General features: G+C 46.1%; 6 protein-coding genes across 6 annotated transcripts; 4 read left to right on the top strand and 2 right to left on the bottom strand.

Moving 5' to 3' along the window:
- Positions 1 to 301: 301 nt before the first annotated feature.
- N7483_009727 (putative sensor histidine kinase/response regulator) lies at positions 302 to 7,498 on the top strand (the record flags this gene model as incomplete). Its single annotated transcript, XM_057093154.1, has 4 exons — positions 302 to 550; positions 928 to 3,308; positions 3,376 to 4,563; positions 4,624 to 7,498. 4 exons carry the CDS (start codon positions 302 to 304, stop codon positions 7,496 to 7,498), a joined length of 6,693 nt encoding a protein of 2,230 aa, XP_056944328.1.
- Positions 7,499 to 9,066: 1,568 nt separating this feature from the next.
- On the bottom strand, positions 9,067 to 9,384 carry N7483_009726 (uncharacterized protein; the record flags this gene model as incomplete). Its single annotated transcript, XM_057093153.1, has 1 exon — positions 9,067 to 9,384. One exon carries the CDS (start codon positions 9,382 to 9,384, stop codon positions 9,067 to 9,069), a length of 318 nt encoding a protein of 105 aa, XP_056944327.1.
- Positions 9,385 to 12,195: 2,811 nt separating this feature from the next.
- N7483_009725 (putative MFS sugar transporter protein) lies at positions 12,196 to 13,876 on the bottom strand (the record flags this gene model as incomplete). Its single annotated transcript, XM_057093152.1, has 2 exons — positions 12,196 to 12,837; positions 12,905 to 13,876. The coding sequence occupies 2 exons, from the start codon at positions 13,874 to 13,876 to the stop codon at positions 12,196 to 12,198; spliced, it is 1,614 nt and encodes a 537-aa protein (XP_056944326.1).
- Positions 13,877 to 14,826: 950 nt separating this feature from the next.
- Positions 14,827 to 17,121, top strand: N7483_009724 (glycoside hydrolase family 95 protein; the record flags this gene model as incomplete). The annotated part of the gene is made up of 1 exon (XM_057093151.1): positions 14,827 to 17,121. The coding sequence occupies one exon, from the start codon at positions 14,827 to 14,829 to the stop codon at positions 17,119 to 17,121; it is 2,295 nt and encodes a 764-aa protein (XP_056944325.1).
- A 377-nt stretch (positions 17,122 to 17,498) lies between these two features.
- Positions 17,499 to 19,029, top strand: N7483_009723 (glycoside hydrolase family 1 protein; the record flags this gene model as incomplete). Its single annotated transcript, XM_057093150.1, has 2 exons — positions 17,499 to 18,831; positions 18,896 to 19,029. The coding sequence occupies 2 exons, from the start codon at positions 17,499 to 17,501 to the stop codon at positions 19,027 to 19,029; spliced, it is 1,467 nt and encodes a 488-aa protein (XP_056944324.1).
- A 447-nt stretch (positions 19,030 to 19,476) lies between these two features.
- N7483_009722 (putative acyl-CoA:6-aminopenicillanic-acid-acyltransferase) lies at positions 19,477 to 20,702 on the top strand (the record flags this gene model as incomplete). Its single annotated transcript, XM_057093149.1, has 3 exons — positions 19,477 to 19,527; positions 19,601 to 20,005; positions 20,070 to 20,702. 3 exons carry the CDS (start codon positions 19,477 to 19,479, stop codon positions 20,700 to 20,702), a joined length of 1,089 nt encoding a protein of 362 aa, XP_056944323.1.
- Between the last annotated feature and the right edge of the window lie 4,440 nt (positions 20,703 to 25,142).

Genomic DNA, 25,142 nt, shown 5'->3' with positions numbered 1-25,142 from the left:
GTTTTGGGGCCTTCTAGGTCATTTTGTACCAGTGAAAGCACTGTTATCTCCTCTTGTGATCCTTATTGCAGGTGCCGGGACCTGTTGACCCCCCCCTACGAACCCTTGCGACGGAGCCCTACCACAAGTTGGGGGCTGATTCTCCGCCATTTTATTATTAGCCCCTGCATCCTCTATGTCTGTTCCGTCTTCCGCTTGACTTGACGCACGGAGTTGGGCCGTCAAGAACATCGAAGTCCCGGTCTTAGGTTGTGGATAGGACAGAAGACTTAATCCCAAGTCTGCGCTACTTCCTGTCGTGATGGAGGAGAGTCACTTCTTGAGCGACGATCTGCCGCTGCCACCTACCCGGTTGTTTGAACGTCTGGGCCAGATCCCCGGTTACACCTGGGATCAGTCAGTTGAACCATTCCACTCCACCTATAACCATTGGCATATCTCCGGCTTTCGCCATGTTGCCGATTCAGATTTATCTACCCCGATCGCGACCTCCTCCGGCCCCGCCTCTTCCGGTCCTTCTAGTTTGACTCGATATTCCCCCCGCACCGAGGTACGACCGTCCGCGCGAGGTTCAAATCGGAGGTTCAGTGTGAGCGAGACTAGTAGCGAACTGTCTCTTTCGCGAGGCGGCGATCATGAACCTGTCTGGGTACCGGTGGTCGCTCGCGTATCAACGAATTTTATCCGACTTGAACGAGAGTTTCATATGCTCAGATCGATTGTGCAATCATCAGACCCTGATTGTAATCATACCGTGCGCCCGATCGACTTAATACGACTTCCTGCCGATCCCACCGATGGAGGAAGCCTCTTAGTGGCTATATTCGAGTCCCGGGTCATGACAGACTACGCGACCTTGTTACATTTGGCCCCGCTTCCTTTGTCGCGGGGTCAAAAGGTGACCAGAACCTGACACCGAATGAGCAGGTCGACCTGCCAGCGTTTTTCGATTTTGCGATTGGCGCATGTGACTGCTTGGAAATACTACACTATGGTATGAATACTGTTCATGGAGAAATTCGTGGAGATGCTTTCCATTTGAGCCGCGAGTTAGGGACGGTCAAACTGGCCAACATGGGAAATGGGGCACGCTCATTCGATAATGTACTAAGTGAAGGCTGGTCCTCCGTGTCCCGAGAGTTGGGAGCCAAGTACAAGCTGCAGTTCATTGCACCCGAACAGACTGGCAGAATGCCGACAGAGCCAGATAGCCGCACAGATATCTATGCACTGGGTCTGTTCTTCTGGTCTATGCTTGTAGGAAAATTACCCTTTGAAGGCAGTGACCCGGTTGAAGTGGTCCAGAACGTTCTTACCAGGAAATTGACTCCAGTCTCTGCAAAGAGAATGGACGTTCCGGATGCTCTGTCCGCAGTAGTTCAGAAAATGACCCAGAAAGTTGTACATGATCGCTATCATACAATCTCGTCGGTCAAGCGGGATTTGGCTCAAGTGGCTAAATTGCTAGGCGATGGAGAAAGTGAAGCCTTAAACAACTTCAAGATCGCGCAACGAGACGTCTCATCGTTTTTCACCCTTCCTTCTAGAATGATTGGCCGGCAGAAAGAGTACGATACCATCATAAATGTTGTGGAAAAGGTCAAAAAACGCCAGGCCGCAGCATCTGCGAAGGCATCCACGCAAAGTCCCGCAACGGCTCATGCTATTGCCTCTAACGCTTCAATCTCCGAGGGACGCGTGGACAGCTTTGATATTGCTTCTATCTCCAGTGAATCTGCTAGTTCATTCCATCTGCCTCCTCGATCTGGCTCAAATGCCACTCAGTATCATATTGCGCAGATCAATACCCAAGACTCTGTAGCAAGTAATGACACAACGCCTCCACCAAGACTTAGCCAAACTTCAACGGGCACAGACCCAATGATTCATACGCCACCAGCACTGAGTTACAACAAAATGAAAAGCCCCTCACATTCTCGTTCCTCTCATACTACTGACAGGGAAAGTCATCCCTCCGTTGGGACCAACACGCACAGTCAACCATCGACGCAGACATTCAGTCAATCGGAATCATTGAACTCTCTTGCCAAACAAAAGACTGGAGCAAAATACCGCCATAGTGGTCGATGTGAGGTAATTGCAATCAGTGGCCAGGCAGGAATAGGAAAGACGGATCTTTTGAATCGAGTTCAGCCACTCATCCGCAAAACGGGATACATCGCAATCACCCGCCTAGACCGAGCCAAACGAGTGCCCTTTGAACCATTTGCCAAAATTCTAGCGAGTCTACTACGTCAGATCTTCTCAGAGCAAGACGTCAACACAAATTATCACAACAGCATTCGCTCCACTTTACGACCTATGTGGCCTACGCTTCACAAAGTGCTGGATCTCCCAGAACATCTCATGGCACCAGGAGCCAAGTACAAACCATCTGAGAAACTTCCGGTTCTTCAGAAACTTGTCCAACAGGAGAGCGGGGAGTATGATCCAGCAAAGCGACTTCACATCCCGTGGATGAACAATGACCAGTCATCGGTTGACTTTTTTCTATCAAATGCCGCCTCAAACAACATGCGCCTGATGGACATTTTCATTGAAATCTTGACAATGCTGTGTCAGTTCAAGCTCATCACGGTGTGCTTGGATGACCTTGAGTTTGCTGATGATGAGACCTTGGAATTGGTTCTGAGCATAATTCGACATAAGTTACCCTGTGTACTTGTGCTGACAAGCCGCAAGGATGCGGTCACGCCTGATCAGATTCGGACCCTGTTTGAGACCGACATGCCGAACATCACGAAGATTAGGCTTGAGCCGTTATCAGAAGATGATGTCATGGAATTCGTCGCAGCAACAATGCATCAAGACCCCAACACGACGCTCACTCCACTTGCCGCCGTGATCCAAGAAAAGAGCCAAGGAAATCCCTTCTATGTACGCGTGATGCTTGAAACTTGCTATCGTAAGAATTGCATATGGTATTCATGGAAGGATTCAAAATGGCAATTCGATCTAGATCGGATTTTCAACGAATTTGTCGCTCCCGTATATGGAGAAGGCCTGGGGTTAGGCTTCCTGACAAAACGCCTCCAAGAGATTCCACCTGCAGCCCGGTCGATTATGGTTTGGGGAGCTCTGCTTGGAAGTCCATTCTCATTTTCGCTAGTTCAGAAACTTCTGACAAGTGAATTTCTTACCCCGACCGACGATGACAAAGATTTGGATCTCACATCGCCAGCCAACGTGACCTTAGTCAGACAATCTGAAGGTGATATGGTGGTTGGGCTACAATATCTGATTCAAGCGAACCTTCTTGACACCGGGAAAACTGACGACGAGTTCAAGTTCGTACAACCTCACGGATCTCTGGAAGTGACAAAGTTCATTAACTAATCTTGAATTTTACTTTAGGTTCGCAAATGATCGTCTCGCACAAGCGGCTCTTTCCTTAGGCGAAGGCCGCAATGTTGAGAAAATGCACTTCATCGTTTCGCAAGCGTTGATGAAATACTACCATGATCATCGGAGCCGGTATTCGATGGCTCATCATGTGGCACTCGCATCGCCGAGGATAAAGTCTCGCGTGAGTCGTAGAGTTGATTATCGCCGCATCTTATGGGAGGCCGGTCAAACGGCTGCCCAGTCTGGCGCTCGACCTACTGCTCTTTGGTACTTCCGCCACTGCATAGCGCTCCTTCAGGATGATCCTTGGGATGATACTAAGACGGATGTGTATTACGACGAGACGATGCGTCTTTACATCGCGGCCGCTGAGATGTCTTGGTCTCAAGCTCAGAGTGACGAGGCCCTTGAGCTGATTGGCTCTGTATTTGCTCATGGCAAAGATGCGGTAAGTAAATCAAGGGCTTGGGTCATCAAAGCCAAGATATTTGCTCAAATGGGCGATCACCATCGCTCAATGGAGGCGTTGCTGTCATGTCTCGATGAACTTGGTGTCCACCTGCGGGGTCCTACTACCTATGAAGAATGTGATGTCGCTTTCTTCAAGCTCAAGTCTTTCCTCGAGTCAACAGACCTCGGATCTGTCGCCGAAAAGCCTATCAGCAAGGACCCGAATTTGATTACCATTGGTGCTGTCATGGCCGAAGCGATGGCTGTTACATACTGGGATGATGCGCTGGTCTTCTACAGAATGGCTATTGAGATGATGCACATTCACATCTCAAGAGGTGGCTTTACTCAAATATCGATTGGCTGTTCCCATCTTGCCATGATTGCTTTGAGCAGGTTCAAGGACATTGAATTTGGAGCGAAACTCAGTGATCTTTCCCTATCTCTGCTTGAACGTTGCCCTGAACTGTGGACCCAGAGCAGGGGATCCATTGTTCATAATCTCTATGTCAGTCATCTTCGTGTTCCTTTGGCGTCAACATTACCTGCATTGGAGACTTCGCTTGAGGCAACATTCACAATGGGTGACCCGTATATCACTCTCATTAGCATCTCATCAATGGCCATGACAAGATTATTCCTTGGTCAAGATATGGGTCAGCTGGAGGCATTCTGTATTGATACTCCCGAGGATATTCCTATGTGGTCTCAAGATACTCGCGGTGGTGCCAGCATAATTGCTGTTCGGTATGTATTCCCACTTTGAAGTTTTCTTTTAGCCCGATTACTGATACCCCTCATAGTCAGGTTCGCACGAGCTCTGCAAGGAAAAACAGAATTTCGATATTCCGAAAACGTCATTTCAGATGATGAGCATCAGACAAATTCGTACATGACCTTCTTGGATACTCACACTAGCAATCCAGATAGACCCCGAGACCTCTATCTGGGTCTTTCCATGATCCCCTTATTCTTGTTTGGCCACTACCACAAAGCAATCGAGGTCGGTACTCAATTGCTCGAAACATCACACAGACTCTGGTCCGTGCGAGTGTCCTACATAATCCACTTCTATCTTGCGGTTTCACTTCTTACTCTTCACAACGACTACCCTGCCCAGGGGTACCTCGATGGGAAAATGGATATGATTCTCAAGTACAAGGCTGAAATCGAATTTGCTCGTCGCTGTTCCGATGCAAATTACGGCATGTGGTACTTCATTCTGGAAGCACTGATTGCCGAAGTTAGAAACGACCATGGTGCCACAATTCAGAATTTTGAGGCTGCTATCGATCATTGTCAAATCCATGGATGGCCGTTAGAAGAAGCTCTCGCTCTTGAGCTCCAGGGCGAGTTTCTTATACGACGTGGCGCGAAACGCGCTGCTCGTGCCCTGATGCAAGAGTCTATCGCTACCTGGAGCTCTATCAGTGCTGCCGGCAAAGCAACCATGCTTGCTGAGAAGCATGAGTGGCTTCTGAAGACAGCGACCTCTGTTCGGGCTGTTGATGTTGGTTGCCAGACCCTTGACTCCCTCCTAGAGATTACCCGCGATGCTGTACAGGAAGAGATCATAATTCCTTCTCAAATAGAGGAAGATGCGCGACGACAGCAATGGATTGAGCAGAATGGTCTCAATTCGGATGAGACTCCTATGGATATCTCAAGTGTTGGTCTCGATATCATTGACCTGTCTAGTATCTTGGAATCTAGTCAAGTTATGTCGTCCGAACTTCAAATAGACAAGCTCTTTACAAAGATGCTTGAGATCCTCTTGGAGTCCTGTAACGGCTCTGACTTTGCAGTGATTGCGACAAACTTCGATGACCAAGGATTTGCCATTGCCGCAGCGGCGGACGCAGACAAGGGTCAAAGATCCTACCCCGATGGCCTTCCATTTTCGGAGACAGAAAGTCGGATGGCGCAGCATATCTGTTACTATGTCATGCGTACACAAGAGGAAGTCTTAGTTCACAACGTTCTCGAGGATGAGCGATTCTCTAATGTCAATGAGGCCTATCTTGCGAATTACCCACAAGGTCGATCTGTTATTGCGCTGCCGATTATCCAAGCGGACAACCTCCTTGGTGTTATTCATTTGGAGGGAAAGCCGAATTGGTTCACACAGCGAAACGTTGTGGTTCTGCACCTTCTTTGCAACCAAATCGGAATCTCATTGTCCAATGCTTTACTCTTCCGTGAAATCCGCAAAGTCAGCGCCAAGAATGCTTCCATGATTGAGTCTCAGAAAAGGGCTCTTGCTCAAGCACGTGAGGCAGAGCAGAAGGCCAAGGTTGCAGAGGCAGAAGCTAAACACAACGTGAAACTTAAGGAGGATGCTGCAAGAGCCAAGTCAATTTTCCTTGCAAACATTTCCCATGATCTTCGAACTCCAATGAATGGTGTCATTGGACTTTCAGAGTTGCTGAAAGGCACCAAACTGGACAAGGAGCAAGATGAATATGTGGAGTCAATCAGGGTTTGCGCCGACACCTTGTTAACTCTCATCAACGATATTCTAGACTTCTCCAAACTAGAAGCTGGCAAGATGAAGATCTCCATAGTGCCGCTAAACCTGAAGGAGACAATCTCTGAGGTGATCCGTGCACTTAGATACACCCACCGTGAGCGAGGTCTGGAGACAATTGAGGATTTAGACCGTGTTCCCGCAGAGTTGGTTGTCCTGGGTGATCCAGTCCGTCTACACCAAATTTTCATGAATCTCCTCAGCAACAGCTACAAGTTTACACCGAAGGGTTCCATTACCGTCAAAGCGAGAGTCGCACGCGAGGCTAAGGGCCGTGTTCGCCTTGAATGCTCTGTATCTGATACTGGAATCGGAATTCACGAAGAGCAAAAGGCTCGTCTGTTCCGACCTTTCTCCCAGGCCGACCCATCTACTGAAAGATCCTATGGAGGTAGTGGATTGGGCTTGAGTATTTGCAAAGCAATCATTGAAGACGTCCTTGGTGGTGCTATATGGCTGGAGTCTGAATCTGGAGTTGGAACGACCGTCACTTTCCACTTAGTCTTCAACAAAGCCCCCAAGAAGACGGCTGTCAAGACCGCCTGGTCGCAAGACCTGACTCAAGCAGAAAGCAAACAGGCTCCTCGACCTACCGTCCGTGATCTGACGCAAATCCCCCGCGATCAAATCCGAGTTTGCATTGCTGAGGATAACCCGATTAACCAGAAAATCGCGGTCAAATTTGTCACTGGACTAGGCCTACAATGCGAGGCTTATAGTGATGGACGACAAGCCGTGGATGCGCTTCGCACAAGATCCAACGAAGGTAACCCGTTCCATATCGTCCTTATGGATGTCATGATGCCTACCTTGGACGGCTACAATGCAACCCGCGAGCTCCGCCGGGATCCCGATCCCAATGTGAACGAGGTACTAGTAATCGCCATGACTGCTAGTGCTATCGAAGGCGACAGAGAGAAGTGTCTCGATGCTGGCATGAACAACTATCTCCCGAAACCGGTTCGGTCGCCAATCCTCAGCGAGCTGCTTGACAAGTATCTTGCGCCCGTGCCGTCCCATCCTCGAACGCGCTTGGTGTTGAGAGAAAAGGGATCTCGCGCAAGTCTTGGACGTGATTCCGGAACCCCAACCAGTCTCTCTTCATCTGGGTCTGAGGAATCCAAACTTCCTCCACCCCGTACTTCGGGGGAGTGAAACCACACATACTGAACAAAATGATACCCGCACAATTGCACCCGATAGAACAAGGCGTCGAGGCGTCATGACATTTATCATTGTGAAAAATGAGCATATACAATGATTTTCCATGTTGAATTTTTCGTTTTCTTTATCTCTTATTTCTTCATTTCCCCGTTTTTAAGAATCGTGACATCATTGATCTGATTATTGAAGACTTGGATGCGTTTTTCAGTACTTCAGATGTTTTGTTTTTTTTCTTTTCTATTTTTATGGCATCCTTTCGATGGGCCTATCTTTACATCTCTTGAGTTTTTTTTGAACTTTTGCACCATGGCCTTTTTAACGTTTTGATGAGTGGATTCAAGTGACGACTTTCATGCATGGTGTTATGTTGAGACTGGGCCTGTACAGATTTCTGTACAGTTTTGAATTTGATCGAATCATTTTTTTTCATACTATTGCCTTAAATTACTAAACAGAGTATACTGATATATCAATGATTCCTACTAGTAAGTTGATTATCCTAGGTCGCGGTAGAATCGTCATCCATGATAATCATCTCCAGGTCTATTTTGAGTAGCAATATTTGAATCACCATGGCCCAGAATCCACAACCTCTCAATATTCAGGCGCACAGGCGACTTATCTGAGGGGCAAAGGATCGCTGCCCAATGCACGATGTGCATGATTCCTCAATCTCGGCGGTTGATCGGAATTGATGCATGATCAACCACATCAACTGAAGTCATGCGAGCAGATTGCGATATGCTCTATACAAACTTGGAAGTTGACGGTTTCTCCCCTCCATATGTCTGTTTTGCATTTTTTTCTCTTTCCAATACAAATTCATGCCCACACGACATAGCGGTGGGTTTCACAGAGAGCTGCATTTCAACCCAATTCTCCGAAATACAATCATTTGTCATTGTTCACCAAAATGTAGCGGTCTCTAGATAGAGTCGTTCTTTGTTTGATTTGACATTTGACGGGCCTCTAAAAGCGTTACTATTGTGATGTTGACCACGATTGGTGTTTGTGTGACGGTCAGCTGGTTTGCTCTCGAGTCCTGATCCTGCAACCATCTATGACGTGGATCAACATTGGAAAATGAGAAGCTCGTACCGAATATTGAGTGAATAGGAGAATGGGAGAGGTTGAGACCCAAGGTACCCCTTTTCAAGTTAATCTTCTGGAATGCACATTTCATGCTCTTTTCTTTTTTTCTCTCGCTTTATATGTCATCTTTTTCCCAATGGAAAATTCAAAAGCCCCCCATGAGACTTGTGAAGATGAATGGAGAAAGAAATAATAGAAAGAGTATTTAAGCTATATAGGAGGCATAAAGAGACAGGAATAAGATCTCACTCCACACAACATTTGAGAATGCCTTGAAAAGGCCAAGAGCCCGACCAATATGATCAAAATACCAGTTGCTTAAGGCTTTTGTAAAAATTCTAACCCAACGCCAAAAATGCCTATCGTGTCAACATTCAGTGTAGTATGCTCGCCAAAAGAAGAGGTCACGAGAAATCAAAAAAGAAAGAAAAAAAAAGGAACAGCACTTTTGACCATCTTCAAGCACATCAACCATTCGTAGCTGCTTTCTCCAGCTCTTTATATCGCCATGCTAACTGTGCCAACAATGTTTTATCAGCCGGAGTAAGGCTTCTGCCCTGTTCAGCTAGCTCTTTCTCAGTCTGCCTTAACAGCTCCCATCTCTTCAACAGTTTTCCTTGTGCCTCTGTTATGGACGCCAAGTTATTGTCCTTCGAATTCATACGCTCCTCAATTGTCGAGTGATAAGATAATTTGGCATGGAAGAGAGTCATCTCTGATTCGTCATATTTTAAGCCTTGGGCTTCGGGCATTGCGGAGGAATCTTGGGCACTCTTTGGTGGCATCGCGAGGGGAAATGTATACTCGTAGGACTCAGTCCAAATGAAAAACACTGAGCACTGAAGTTGGAGGTGTGCTAGAATGTATTTTGGACGTCTTTATCCGATGAAGTTGGAAAAACAGATCTGGAGGCGTGGCATACGTTCATGAAATAAGTATGCATGGGAACACCGGGTGGCAATGAGCCATGAAGAAAAACAAAAAGATAAGGTGCACGTAATGTGCTTGTTGAAGCAAACTTGAACTCCAGTAATCGCAAATAAATAAAAAAAGGAACTGAGTAATAGGTATAAGAATAAAGACAGACGTTGGAAAAGGTGTAGCTAGAGACCCAAGAAGGGCGCCTGACAATCTTTAATTATATTATTAAATGTTTAGTTATATTAAAGAGCAAAGCTCGCCTGGGCACACGCTTGTCATGGAGAACTTGGTCATCCAATACCCGACCAGCTACATCCAGGGTGATACTAAGGGGAAACAATAGGGACTACGAAACACCCAAAAGATGCAGGACCAATCCCGGAAGGAGAAGGAAATGATGGTGGGTAAAGGTACAAATGAAAACATTCAAAATTAAATAAAAATAATAAAATAAATTTGAAGAGGAAGTTCAAAGACCCTGTTAATTTACAACAGTTAAATGGTTCAGTTGCATCTCTCGGAGGTCTACTGAGTCTACTAGGAACTTGCTAGAACTTCCAAGGTTGAATTTGGTAGAGACTCGAAGTATACAAGGTTGCCTGAGCGTTACTGTAGGGTGTTGTTTCCCCTCACATTAAAACTTGAAAAGAAACATCAAACCCAGCATTAAAAAAATTAAAAAATGTACCAAGAGTCTCATGACTATAGAGCCAATTGACATTACCTAGGCTTGATGGTAACACCATGTTTCTTCCAGGGAGAATCTGTAGGTGATCGGGAGATGCAGCAGTCCCGTCTCGGTCCGTATGGTTGTGTACGCAGGGACTGTGCGGGTACTTCAAACATTCAATGTTGGCCACGTATACTATTAAGAATAATATTTATTGTATAGAAAACTAGTGTTTGTCTAATGTTGAAAAATGAATCTAAGTAACTACTACAATTATTGTATCATCCAAAGATTCTCGGATTGAAACATTGCCCTCCGTACTAGTAGAACGGTTGCCTCATATCGTATTCAAGTTCAAGTTCCTCGCCACGCGGAAATTGAAAAATCACACAAGCCGTAGCTAGTCCTATCTAGACTCATTCTTGATAGGGGAGTCGATGGGAAATTACACGAAAATAGAGTTGATGTTACCTGTCAGTCATTAAGCCTTCTCGTCGTCTCACCGTGCATTCCAAGTACTTGGAGCCACTGGCATGTAAATATCGGTACATGACCCATGGGGATCGAAGAACATTCTATCTCTGCATGGAAACATTTTGAACCGAATGGCACCGAGAATCGTTAAATTTGCCTGTGACTAACTCATCCCCATCTAGGGGGACGGATGTTGTGCTCCCCAAGGAAGAAGCTCCAATGTTACTTTGAAGCTTCAAAGCCTCAAGATACCAAGTATGCAAACCGAAACTATGCTAAATGTTCTATTTCACTCAAATTGAGTACTGAAAACATTGGAAAGAACCTCAATATGTCAATCCGTCAATAACTCAACAAAGACGATTGGTATAGCGATAGGGGTGGTTATTTTCTCTCCCTGCCCATTCTATGGAGCTATACCCAAGTACATGGGTACTTTCGTCGGCACCCGAGCAATGCTACAGAGCATCATGCCACTTGTAACACTGTCGGGTGCAAGGAATCTGTTGACCATCTTGTCTTTCTAGGAGCACATGATGAATTGAATGTAAGCCATTGTCCAAAAACGCCGAATTCAGCGTCGTAGACCAGAAAGGGTGATAGAAAATGGAGACCAGATGATGGTATAAGGAAAAGTACCTTAGCTCGGTACCTGAGCTGTTTGTGTGACACTGCAAGCCGATATGGGGGACCTTTGTTCTTAGGTTTGATTGGAACTCAGACTGGTGGCAATGATATGCAAAGGGAAGAATTAAAGGGAAGCTCATGCAATCATATTATCATGATTCAATTAGATTTACAAATGTACGCTGACCGTTTTAGGGCTAGAAATATCATCTGATTTGAGAGCATAGCTTGGGATATCTACACATACACTACATCTTGTAATAGGGTCAATTGTCACAAGGACATCCTTTCATCACAAGGTAGACCCAAAATTGCTGCTGCTGTAATTTAATGACTTATCGATCCTTCTGAAGTTCAAGAGTGGGCGATGGAAGACGGAATTGGTGCAACAGAACGAGTATTCCTCCGTCGGGTAAGTACAGCTTCATCGGAACCGACGCTGTTTCATCTATTTCGCATGGACATTTTATTTAATAGTCCGTGCTGTCAATGATTCTTTTTGCTTTTTTGGCTCATTTAAAGTCCAAGTGGACCCATGAGAAAATAGTTAATTATGTGGTCGATGCTCCTGGGAAAGTAATAATCTACGAACCACGCTCAGATCTCTTACCAGAGCCGGATAGCTGCAGCTCGTTGATTTCAGGTGAACAAATGGAAATTTTGGGAGCTTGGGCAATCGTATGAGTCTAACAATCATGGGAATCTCGGAGTTTGGGTCACAAGAGGAACTGAATTGAGTAAATTGTGACGGAAAAGCCAGTCATGCTGTGTTTGTCATTTAAGCGAAGTAGCTAGGCAATCATCAGAACAGATTAGTTCACTGCAGAGCTATTCGACTAAGAGAGCGTTTCCGTAAAATGGGACAGGGACATTGAATATCCGTTCCTAGATTCATATGCGTATCTCAGCGTCCAGCTATGGCCTCTTCATCCCGCTCCGCTGCGACTCTCTCCTTCTTTGCCGTCTCGATATCCAATGACATCTTCACAGGCCAAACCCCAGGAGTTTCGAAAACTTTGTCAATTTCTTCCAAACTCAGACCACTGGTTTCCGGGAAGGTAAAGTAGGCCAATACCAGCTGGACAGTGTTGTATACGATGTATACCACCCAGATCTTATAGCCGAGCTTGTCGATTCCCACGCTGATTCCATAGGTTTGCACAGCTCCAGCCCCACCTTGGATCAGACTGTATAAACCCATTCCTTTCGCACGTAATGCTAAAGAAAGCACCTCCACTGGGTATAAATTATGCATCGTAGCAATAAGCGAGGCCGAGAAGGCTTGGTAGAGGAAGATCCAAAGGATAGTGAGGGCTGCTGTAGCGTTGCTGGTACTGACACTGTACCGCCATGATGTGATGGTCGTAGCAGTTTGGAATATTATCATACTGATCAAGCCCGCGAAAATCAAGGTTCGTCTGCGGAAAATATCGACGAGGAAGGATCCGATCGCAGTAAAGACGAAGTAGGTTGCTGTGCTTCCAATATTGATTCCGAGTTGTTGTTTTGTGTCATCGATACCGATAGTCCCAAGGGCTGGTGTCAACTAGAGCAAAGTTTAGATTAGTATAGCACAGCCTCGGAAGGGAATAGCGCAAGTTCAATATGCTTACATAGTAAGAAATAATACCACCACCATTCCACTGTTGGAAAATAGAATATAGGGTGAGGACCAGGAGTCGGTAGCGAACAGTCTTGGTAAAAAACACCCGATAGTCCCAGAAAGCTCTGAACCCGGCTCTGTCATTTTCCAGGGATTCCTCCATCTGTCTGACCGCAATCTCAACGATCGGCTCATTAATATCACCACTGGTGGTGTGGTACTTGGCCACTACTTGCTTTGCCTTCTCTCGCTGGCCCTTCATGATATAAAAACGAGGGGACTCAGGAGTGAGAAGGAATATGGTCACGCAAACAATGCCAGGGAATATAGCTTCCAGCAGCAAAGGTGTGCGCCAGGACCTGTTCCCAGGAAGGTTCTCCAGGCCAACCATGGCACCAAGAATGGCCAAACTGCCAACCTGATAACAAGCGCCGAAGAATCCAACCATGCGACCACGGAGATGCATCGGAGAGACCTCACCAATATATTGTGAGCTCGACATCAGTGCAGTACCAAATCCCATAAAGAAGCGACCAGCCATGAACATGGGTAAATTAATTGCACAGCCCTGTAAAATAGCCGCGAGGAGCACGATAGCGTTGCCAGTGAAGTTGATACCTCGACGACCGATTACATCGGCAAAAGCCATGAATGGGGCACCACAGACGGTTCCAATGCTCATTAAAGCATTAATGAGACCATATGTAGATCCAGCTGTGCCGAACCCGAAATAGGCATGCCATGCATCTAGGGCGTCGATACCGCTGATCACTCCCCAATCCACTCCGAACCCGGCTTGATTGCAGCCCTGCACGAACATGATCAGGCCAAGGCGTACCCCAGTCCATGATCGGATGGTAAGTGCCTCCTCTGAAATCTTGAATACATCCTCTTCTGTCAATCTCGCGAGTACGGCTTCCTCGACGTGCTCTGGTCCCTTCCGTAGCACCTCATCGACCTCCACGGCTTCGGTCTTTGCCATGATGAGAGGGGGTATAGAAAAAAGATCACAGAATAATTTTGAGGTTCGCTTCAAGTCAGGAAGAAGATGGTGAGTTTGTCATTCAGCTGCAGCTATGGAACCCCGAACCTGAACTGAAAAGTGCAGGGAGGACTTGGGTATTTCTGCTAACAAGGATGTCGAGAAGTCATCTTGAGATAGATGAAAGAATGAGCATAATGGCTGAATCTTTTATCGCGAGTCCCCATTTTGTCACGGAGACCAACAAGGATCCGAGACTAAAGGGGGATAGAGGCAAGATCTAGAGATCCTCGCTGGCATCCCTTGCGGTGAAATAGCGTGGCGCGGCTAGAAAAAGCAATAATGATTGGATTCTAATGGTAAGGTGGAATGCTGGCGTTGGTCACATTGCCTGAAATGAATGAAATTAACCAATCAATGATCCTTTTCTTAGTGGCAACATCTTTTCTTTTCAGGAATACCCTGCCTACCAGGTTATGGGGCGTCTACTAACCATTCCCAAAGTGAATTTCTCCACCACTTGGAAGCGGGTGCGGGGGAAAGTATAGATTGAGCTTTGCCATGTGCACATGCTTCAGAGTTTAATCTTCCCCCGCTAGTCCCAATCTCCGGATCAAAGTCAATTTGTGGTGGGGAATCCGGGGAACGAATTTAACCGGATTTTGGTGAAAGCTCCATTGAGAATAGGAGTGGGAATGTTTAAACTGGAGTAACTTGAAGTGACTAGATTATAGGTTCCTAGAATTGCCGGTATTTGCCGTGTCTATCCCGAGCAATCAACCTGGAATTGATAGCAAAGCTACCAGGTTCATGCTTGAGTCTTACTACAATTCCGGGATATCATCTCTCTAAGCGATCCTTTCCTTGAGCTGGGTGGAATTGAACCAACTACTAGTCAGCTGTCACGCACCCTTCTTTTCTCTCCGGCACACCCGAACCTAGATACTTCAATGAGTGAACTGTGGTATCAGCAGCCTGCTGCAACTTGGAATGAGGCATTGCCTCTGGGGAATGGCCGACTTGGAGCCATGGTCCACGGTCGCACTGAAACGGAGATGATCCAGTTGAACGAAGCTACAGTATGGTTTGGTGGACCTCAAAAACGAACCCCCGAAGATGCACTGAGCAATCTTCCTGCCCTCCGAAAGGCCATCCGCGAGGGCAATCATGCAGAAGCCGAGAGACTGGTTACTACCTACTTCTTTTCGAATCCATCGAGTCAGCGACACTATGAACCTCTTGGGAATCTCTTCTTGGATTTTGGACACAAACTTGAGCAAGTTACCAAATACCGGCGCTCACTGGACCTCACAAAGGGAGTCTTGCATGTTAACTATGAGCATCAGGGTGTTTGCTATGACAGACAGATGATTGCTTCAGACAATCCCTCTGTCCTCATTCTGCGCCTCCGATCATCTGCTAAAGCCGAATTCACTTTGCGCTTGGCACGAATGAGCGACCTCGAGTACGAGTCTCAAGAATATCATGATTGGATTGAGACAGTTGGAGAAGATCAGCCCCTTCAAGCCGCGGGTCTGAAAGATAACACTATCACTATGCCTGTCACCCCTGGTGGGAAATGGAGTAATCGCGCTTGTTGTATCCTTCATGTCCAGACTCTTGATCGAGACAGCAATGGCACTGTTACAAAGGCTGGGAAGAACCTGGTAGTTAAATCTGACGACGCAGTAATCTACATTGCTGCACGCACAAGTATTTGTCAGAGAGATTACAAGACCGATGCCATGTCCGATATCGCAAAACTTGATTCAAGCCCGGTCAAGGTCTGGGATCAACGAGTGCGAGATAACCAAGAAATATGGGCACGAATGCATCTAAAACTCAGCCCCGACCGGTCAGATATTCCCACTGATAAAAGAGTGGCTGAATCTCGGGATCCGGGCTTGATTGCACTCTACCACAACTACAGCAGATACTTGCTCATGTCATGCAGCTATGAGGGAAGTGCGACCTACCCATTGCCCGCCAACTTGCAGGGAATCTGGAATGCCTCTTTTCACCCCGCTTGGGGCTGCAGATTCACGATCAATATCAATCTACAGATGAACTACTGGTCTGCGAATCTGTGCAATCTTTCGGAATGTGAGTTGCCCCTGTTCACACATCTTGAGCGCCTAGCCTACAATGGCAGAAATACCGCGAAAAAGATGTATGGATGTTCTGGGTGGACCGCCCATTCCAATACTGATATTTGGGCCGATACTGACCCGGTGGATCGTTGGATGCCCGGGACCCTTTGGCCACTGGGTGGTGCATGGTTGTGTTGTCACCTTTGGGAGCATTTCCAATTTACCGGACGAGAGGATATTCTGCGCAAGTACTTTATGGTTCTACGAGGATGTGTGGAGTTCCTCCTAGACTTCCTGATTAAGGATTCTGATGGGAAATATCTCACAACTTCTCCTTCACTCTCCCCAGAAAATTCATATTACGATGAAATTGGACAAAAGGGTGTATTCTGTGAAGGATCTACGATCGACATCCAAATAATCGACACTGTTCTCAGAGACTTCGAATCTACAACTACACAACTGGAAATCGATGATGAGCTTCTCCCCAAGGTCCGCGAAACCCGATCCCGACTCCCACCTATGACAATAAGCAAAAACGGATATCTGCAAGAATGGGCTCAGGACTACGATGAAGTTGAGCCAGGCCATCGCCACACCTCCCACCTGTGGGGTTTGTACCCCGGAAACAATATTACACTGGATAAGACGCCCGCTCTGGCTGCAGCTTGTAGGGAAACTCTTCGCCGACGCGCGCAGCATGGAGGGGGTCATACAGGGTGGAGCCGGGCCTGGCTAATCAATCTATTCGCTCGTCTTCGTGATGCGGAGGAGTGTCAAAAGCACCTTGACTTGTTACTTTCACAATCCACGCTGCCTAATCTATTTGACAGCCACCCGCCATTCCAAATTGATGGTAACTTTGGCGGTGCTGCGGGGATTGTTGAAATGCTGGTTCAATCTCATGAGTCCGGAGTAATCCGACTTCTTCCTGCTTGTCCGTGTGACTGGAGTGGTTCGATTCACGGTGTACGAGCGCGAGGGGGATTCGAGTTAGGTTTTAGTTTTGAAAAGGGATGTATTGTTGGTGATGTAGCTGTTGAATCACTACATGGAGAGCCAGTTACTGTGGTCTTTCCTGGGGAGGGTGGGTTTCAAAAGCACATCGACCGTGCTGGTCACTATAAAATCTCACCGAGGGATTATTCTAGCTAGTAAATCCGAGTCTTCGACTAGTATCCACAGCTTGAATTTAACCATGATAACCTGAGAAAATTGTATGATCTTCCTTGATTCCGTATTCTATGATTAGAAACTAGACCAACTCATCATTCTCATTCTCGTCCCCGCATAATCCTTGTCCCGATCCACCGGCTTTCCCTAAACAGACACGGAGCGAGACTCCGCATATCCCGAGCTCTGGTTAAAATGAGAGTGAATAACAATTTAAATTAACAGAGCTTAGCCGGTTGACTACTATAGCCCCGCAGGAAACTCCTCTTTGTCCAAGCTTCTATAGTTTGAATCACATATCAGCGCCACTTCACACTATTCCTATTCCACCAGATCAACTAAGACCGAAGATTGGAGAAATGGACTTAGCTACAGTTCAAGACGTCAAAGGCGTTCTTCGGCCGGACTTTTTCCATGGCTTTGCGACCGCTGCTGCGCAGATAGAAGGAGCTTGGAATCAAGATGGCAAGGGTGTTTCAATCTGGGATACTTTCGGACATACACCTGGCAAAGTCGCGGATGGAAGTAACGCCGACGATGCGGTACGAGCATACGATTTCTATCGCGAAGATGTGGCACTACTGAAATCCTGTGGTGTCAACGCTTACCGATTCTCACTTGCCTGGTCGCGCATTATCCCGCTCGGAGGACGTGATAACCCTGTCAACGAGGCTGGTATTCAATTCTACTCGAATCTGATCGATGAGCTTCTTCGCAATGGCATCACACCATTCGTTACTTTGTTCCACTGGGATATCCCACAAGCTTTGGAAGATAGATACGGCGGGATGTTGAATAAGGAGGCCTACACACCAGACTTTGTCAATTATGCGCGAGTTTGTTTTGAGAGATTCGGGGATCGTGTCAAGCACTGGATCACATACAATGAGCCAGGTGTGTATACGCTTGCTGGATATGCGGCGGGTGTACATGCACCAGCAAGGTCCTCATTCCGGGATCGCAATGAGGAAGGAGATTCATCCACTGAACCCTTTATCGTGGCTCATACGGAGCTTGTGTCTCATGGATATGTTTCCAAGATGTACCGCGAAGAGTTTCAACCTGAGCAGCAAGGAACCATCGGAATCACCTTACATGGGAATTGGTCTGAGGCTTGGGATGAAGAAGATCCGCGCGACCAGGAGGCAGCGGAACGGGCTCGCGAGTTTGAAATTTCCTGGTTTGCCGATCCTGTGTACAAGACTGGTGATTATCCTGCATCTATGCGCGCACAGCTAGGCGATCGACTTCCGCGATTTACACCTGAGGAGTCCGAGCTTGTTTTGGGAAGTTCCGAGTTCTATGGAATGAACAGTTACACCACATTCTTCATGAAGCACAAGGATACGCCCCCGGATATCAATGATCATAAAGGCAATGTGGAGATTCTTGATGAAAATAAGAATGGCGTGCCTCGTGGTGAAGAGAGCGATACTGAATGGCTGCGGGCCGCGCCGTGGGGATTCCGAAAGTTGTTGAACTGGATTTATGCGCGGTATCAGACGCCTATATACATCACTGAGAATGGGACCACCGCGAAGGGAGAATTTGAGCCATCGCCAGAGGTTCTGAATGACACGTTCCGTATCAAGTTCTTTGAAGGGTATGTGGGCAACGCGGTTGCTCGAGCTGTGAAAGAGGATGGAGTGGATATTCGGTCTTATTTTGCGTGGACGTTCCATGATAACTGGGGTACGTATAATCCATTTCAAACAGGAAACAGGGTACCTTGTGAATAAAGCTAACTGAGGTCTAGAATGGGCTGCTGGGTACGCGGATCGATTTGGGAGCATCTGGATTGACTACGAGTCCAATGAAAAGACTAGGTACCCCAAGCAGTCTGCTTATTATTTGGATAAACTGTTCAAGCATTTGATTCAAGATAGCTAGTGATATGTGGCACCTGCGATGATCTAGCATTCATCCGAGTCTGGGGCATTTTCAATGTTGACTCGATATAGACGAGAAGATAGTTTTTGTCTTATACCGATTGATCGTTATACCGTGACTGTCAACGCCATAATAAAACCCTATTTAACTTCTCACGATCTACTAGAAGTCTAATTATCAAGTCACCAACCTATTCCATACTGCATTTGAATTTAGAATGGCGTGGACTTTCCTATCGCAGAACTCTCAGTTGGAGTCATAGTCTTATCGGCTAACCCCCGCATGACTCCAACTGAGTTCGGCTCGGCTGTCAATGTTGCAATCATATACCCCAATGGTTGATAAGAACCTCGGAAATGACGCTGTTAAAAGCAACCGATTAACCTCCCAGCGAATATCTTGAAGCGCTTTCATCGTTTATCCGATTCTTTCAGTCATCTATCCACCATGTCTGCAGTGGATCCCATCAAACTCACACTGAGGGGGAGTCCTCGAGAGGTAATAATCATTGTGATATCTTATTTTAGAGCATCAATCAGATTGTGAAGAGGGCTTACATATTATTTTGAAGATTGGAATCGAACACGGCCGGTCTTTGCGCGACCAAATCCGAGACCAGATCAGCATCTACGAATCTATGTTTCAGTATACCTCCAAGCTATCCTGGCCCGATGTACGAAAAATTTCCAAAGACTTCCAACCTTCACTCCAGAAACTGGTCCCAAATATCTACGAGGAGATGGAAGGAATCGCTGAAGGGGCAGGACTAGATATCCTGGATATAGTTGCTCTCAACTGCCGCAGTGAGATCGCTTTAGGGAAGTTCTCCGATGGCTGCACTGCTCTGAGCTTAAGAAAGAGCAATAATGCGAGAATACTATCTCAGAACTGGGATTGGACTGTGAGAGTATCGAAGAATTTGGCAATGATATCGATTGAGCAAACCGGAAAGCCGACCATATACATCGTAACTGAAGTGAGAGACACCTGGAGACTGATAAACACATTATCGGACACGTTGAAACTGATATGAATACTAGGCTGGGATTGTCGGGAAGATTGGATTCAATTCCGCCGGTGTTGGAACATGCCTAAATGCCATCCGAGCCAAACCGATGATTAGCAGCAAAGTCCCTATCCATGTGGCGCTTCGACTATGCCTTGAAAGTACGTCGGTCGACAATGCAGTAAAGACTCTCGAGTCTCTAGGAGGTGTCGCATCGGCTCAGCATATTCTCATTTCCGATACCAGAACTGCCCTGGGGCTTGAGCTATCACCTGTTGGAAATAAGTATATCACTGAAGACGAAGATGGTCTTATTGGGCATACAAATCACTTCATTGAGAACCGATATGTTGAGGAACCACCATGGTTAACAGGATCCCCAATTCGCTTGAAACGTGTGGGAGAATTGGCCCGGGAGCTCATAGCGGATGGAGCTGGAGATGCCATCACGCCTTCGGTATTACGGGATCAAGTCTTCTCTGATACCTTTAATTCACCTCAAGCAATCTGTTGCTCTGAAGATCCGGATCGAGATATTTCAACACGGAGTAGTACATTGTTTAATATTGTGATGAATTTGGAGCCAGAGAAACTAGGAGCTGAAGTTATTTTTGGTCGACCAGGCTCTGGACTAGAGGGACCAGTATTAAGGATGCCCTGGACTTGACTGTCCAGTGACTCAGGCTTGACGTATTTGATTAAAATAGAGATCTACTCACTACATTATCTATATCAAATTCATTATGCCTGACTTGAAAATTAGCTGACTTCCAAAGTTATACTGAAAGGACTTACTTTTCACTTTCAATAACAAATCCTTCCTCATTCTTTCTACACTAACCTCACACCGATATCCAGGCACAGTGCTGTCCTTTGCTATTAGAAAGTTCTTTGGAAGAAGGAATAGAAACAAGATATGTTAATATGCTGAATCTTTGTTCACTTTCAAGGTTACAGACAGTCTGGTCTATTTCTAGGCACCTGTTAGACTTTCTACAAGTGTCAACAACCTTTCAAATGTTATATTCTTCAATGCTCTTCTTCCACTGACTATGCATGATATGATTTTACAACCTTGGAACGTTCTATCAACTGATCTATCAGTCCCCCTTTCCTCAAGTCTCACATCTGTCAGAAATGGAGATCCTAACGGCGATCTCTATTAACGCCTTCTATAATGAACAGAAGACTCCCTAATTCCGCCGTACGTGCTACCGCCTTATCTCCCCCTCTACTTCTCATTTTTGGTGACTAAAATATTCTCTCATTCAGGAAACATTGGAACTTATACAAGCTACTTCTTTACTCTTCCTATATGGATCTTCTCATATCTATCTCCAACCTTTCCTTCTTCAACCCACGTGCTATACCTTTTCAGGTTGCCTATGACACGGGCTACCAACATACCCACCGAGCCTACGGCTTCCTCCCTCTACTTTTAATAATTCTCAGATAACCAGATGCATGCACCACATCTGGAGACTCTCAAGAATTATTTGGAGGAACCCCAGTTACTGGATAAACCCATACACGGTTTATCCGAGAGGCACTTCATGAGACATCAAGTCACCTCTAAAAATATCTGAAGCAGAGGACTGCAGATGCTACCAGGGCTTGTCTGGGCTCAAGACATGATATCTATGGCTGCTGGTACAATCAGAATCAGAGCTTATAAGTTATGGCCATGATGTTGATCCTGGCATAACTGATTTCAACGTAACTTTGAAGTTGCTCTTTCATCAGTCAGATACTATATGTAAGTAACGTGTCATTATTCGGAGCTCATCTAGCATCTACTAAACCTCGAGGTTTTGCATCCTCTCTGACTCTCAAAATAGCCTACTTACTCGTCATCCTATTTTCAAGCTTTCCAACAATTTATTTGGTATGTCTCCCGGTCTCTGAGTATTTTTCCGAAGCCTTATTAGTACTATTTATTAGAGGCTGGCTCACCATATAAACCTTAGGCTACACAATTCGTGCCTTGCACTTGACTTGTATCTCTCGATCAGACTTGGATGATGCATTGACTTACAGGACACGAAATGGAATGGCTCAAAAAATTGGAATACCCACTAATAACTATCGCCTTCGCCCTTCACAGGTTCGCTCAAATGGTAAAGACCGTGGCACAGAGGCGCCACGAATCCCTCGGCTGGACATGAGGTTTTCCTTTTCTTTGGTCGGAAACTGTGTCGATTTGGATGAATTTGGTGTTGACATTGACTAGGTCGGCCGCCGTGGATACAACTGGACCAGACCGCTTGGCTATGGTCAAGGGTTATACCCCCCAGGTCAACGCCGCTAGCAGAGCAGTCCCCAGGTCAGAAATCTGAATTCTGGCTCCAAGTCAATGGCTACCCTCAATAAGGATGAGCCTTGCACGGAGATCTCGCCTTCAAATATGTACATTCCTGACATACGCATGATACAAATAATTTCTCTCGCCAGCTAACCTCAATCAAGCCCTCGGCGCACAACTACCAACGAAGGATTTTATGGGAATCTCACTTGCGGCTAAAATATTGAAAGTCACAGGATCAAAATACGGTATTATCTGCACCATACAGGCGTAGATCCAGGTACTGGCAGTTCTGCTCGAAAGACGCAAATGTGATCTTTGCGGTCCTGCGAGCGCAAAGCTATACCTGGAATGGTACGGTTTGATGTCAGTTCTGGGCTGAGCCAAAGACTCCAAGATCCCACTACCTTTGGGCAGCGACAAGGCCAAACGGGATATACTCCCCTATCTTTCCAGCATTTAGAAAGCAACGACGCTATCAATGACTACCCTGACGGCCGTTGTGCAGAAAACGGTGTCTCTCACGCAATCACTATACAACTTATGGCCAAAGGGCTTCAAGAGCAGAGGTGTTGTTAAGCATACGCGACAGCCCTGAGGACTACCTGTTGTCGTCATTTTAGATAAAGTCCCTTGGCTCCCAGTCTATGGTCGCTATTACGCTATTGCGGGCCACCACCCTGGGTTGGACGCCAGCTTTATGAGTTAATGGCTCTTGAGTAGAAAAGCGTGGCCATGGTCAAACAAGGAGAACAAAGAGTCCTTCTTTTGCCTACACCAGGACGGGCTGTATAAGGAGATCGTGGATTTCGCTGTTATCTACCATTATGTTATCTACCATTATGAAGATTTCTCTAAAAAGCAGCAGCAACGGTTTGAATGGCCGGCTAGCAACAGCACCAACAGCAATAGCAACAACAACAACAACAACCTACTTTATTCAGTGGCGGCGGAGGGACTAGTCACTCACCCCTCATTTTGCAAGCTATGACGGTCATAGACACTACATCGATTGTGGACAAAACAAAAGGCCATATTGAAATGGGCATTTGTCTATACGCGTGACTCGACGTTCGAAGAACTTGCTGGCTAATACACACACGGGTGGGTGGTTGGTGCATAGGAGGTGTCCGAGAAACGTACAAAATCTCCGGGGAGTCTTCGTCTGTGATAAGTGATACAGGCTATTGCTCCACATAACTGCTGCACAGGCCATTATTAATTTCTTTTCTAGAGAGGCCAGTTCAAATTGCATAAATGCGTTTGGTCGACCCCGAAGCCTAGTACCAGAAAGATATTCACCAACCAAACGGGATACTCCAGACGGACAAGGAGAGATTGGCTAATTCCCAGCTGAATCTTCTGAAGAGAGTTCATCAGGGCGATCCAAGGATTTAGCTGACCGAATATTCAGGCTTATCGGATTGGTCAAAGACTCAACATGGAAACATCAACCAAGACAACCGATGCTATTTAAGCCCATCAAAGCAATCCTGATAACTCAAAGACAAATAAACAGAGTCGCAGAGGCACTTTCATTAAGCCTCAAAACAATGATGGAACTTGCTACAAACCCTGAGAAGAGGTTTGCAATGAGATTTGGCTTTCATGAAATCGTGACGACATTTGATGTATCTTTGCTCTGTGAGGTAATGCTCACAGTTTTCAATAAAGCCGCAATTGCACTTCTAGGGACGATGGAGAGCTTTGATTGTCTTTGTCCTGTGAATCAAATCATTCAACGGGGAACCTATATCGATTTGCTAATTCACAATTTGATATTGGTGGCTGGTTATGGCGGCTCCTCAAAAGGGATCCGTGAACGGGATAAACAACTTGAACATTCATGCCAAGCAAAGAAGGGCGACAAGGCCGATTCTATATGAAGCTAAAAGGGCTTTATATTACTGGAAATTAGCGAGCATTGATGACTCTTTTTGCCTGAGATCCCAGAGAGGCTGAATTGCTTGCTGGATCATCGACAACAGTATCTTGCAGAAGAAAGAACATGCCAATTTGAGCTTAGATCCTCTGAAAGAGAAATTCAAGAACCTGATGGGGTTGCAAACTCAATTAAATGGTACATACTGAGAATCTACGACCACTGGCATTATATATAGCTTTACTAATGAGTTTCCAGCTCTGGAAGAGCGCCGCGGCACCCGAAGACTATTCCTCTCGATGCAAAATACTAGTTATACAGCACTAGCTTTTGCACAGATCTACAAAAATCTCAGCGCTTTCCTCTTCAGTATGTTGTGATCTTCCCAAATGGCGAACCAGGCTGGTATCTCGAACTCTGCTTGCACCTTGGATCAATAAAGGATGAGATGGAACCGCTCAAGTCTTCCATACTACCGGGAATAATATCCCTGCTCCTAGCGAATTGGAACACAAAATTGACGCCATTCCTGTTTTCTGGAAGATCAACCAAGACTTAAAGCCACCTTAAAGCATATTCTAGGAATTGTTGATACTCCCATATTCAGAATTACCAAGATACGCTTGACTCCCTGCTAGAACCTACGGCAGTAAGTAAGGTAAATCATCACACGTACCATATTCCTGCCCCTACATCTGGAGTCTTTTCATATTTGTAGAAGATCATAATATTGATATACTTGCTATTCTGGATTGTTGTTCCTTTTTATATTGAAATCAGGAAGCAGGCAGAAGGCGGCAGTCTAGCTGTGAATATGGATCACATACCTACTATGCAAGTATATACCGAGGCGAGGCGCAACATCATTGGACCTTGGAACCCGAAAAGACGAAAGTATCAGGATGTTTTGAGTCCTTGTTCTT

This window comes from Penicillium malachiteum (assembly GCF_028827825.1).
Source record: "Penicillium malachiteum strain IBT 17515 chromosome Unknown utg000004l:1.0-4883003.0:1.0-4884900.0, whole genome shotgun sequence".
Classification (NCBI taxonomy): Eukaryota; Fungi; Ascomycota; class Eurotiomycetes; order Eurotiales; family Aspergillaceae; genus Penicillium; species Penicillium malachiteum.
This window is presented reverse-complemented; position numbering and strand designations above follow the sequence as displayed.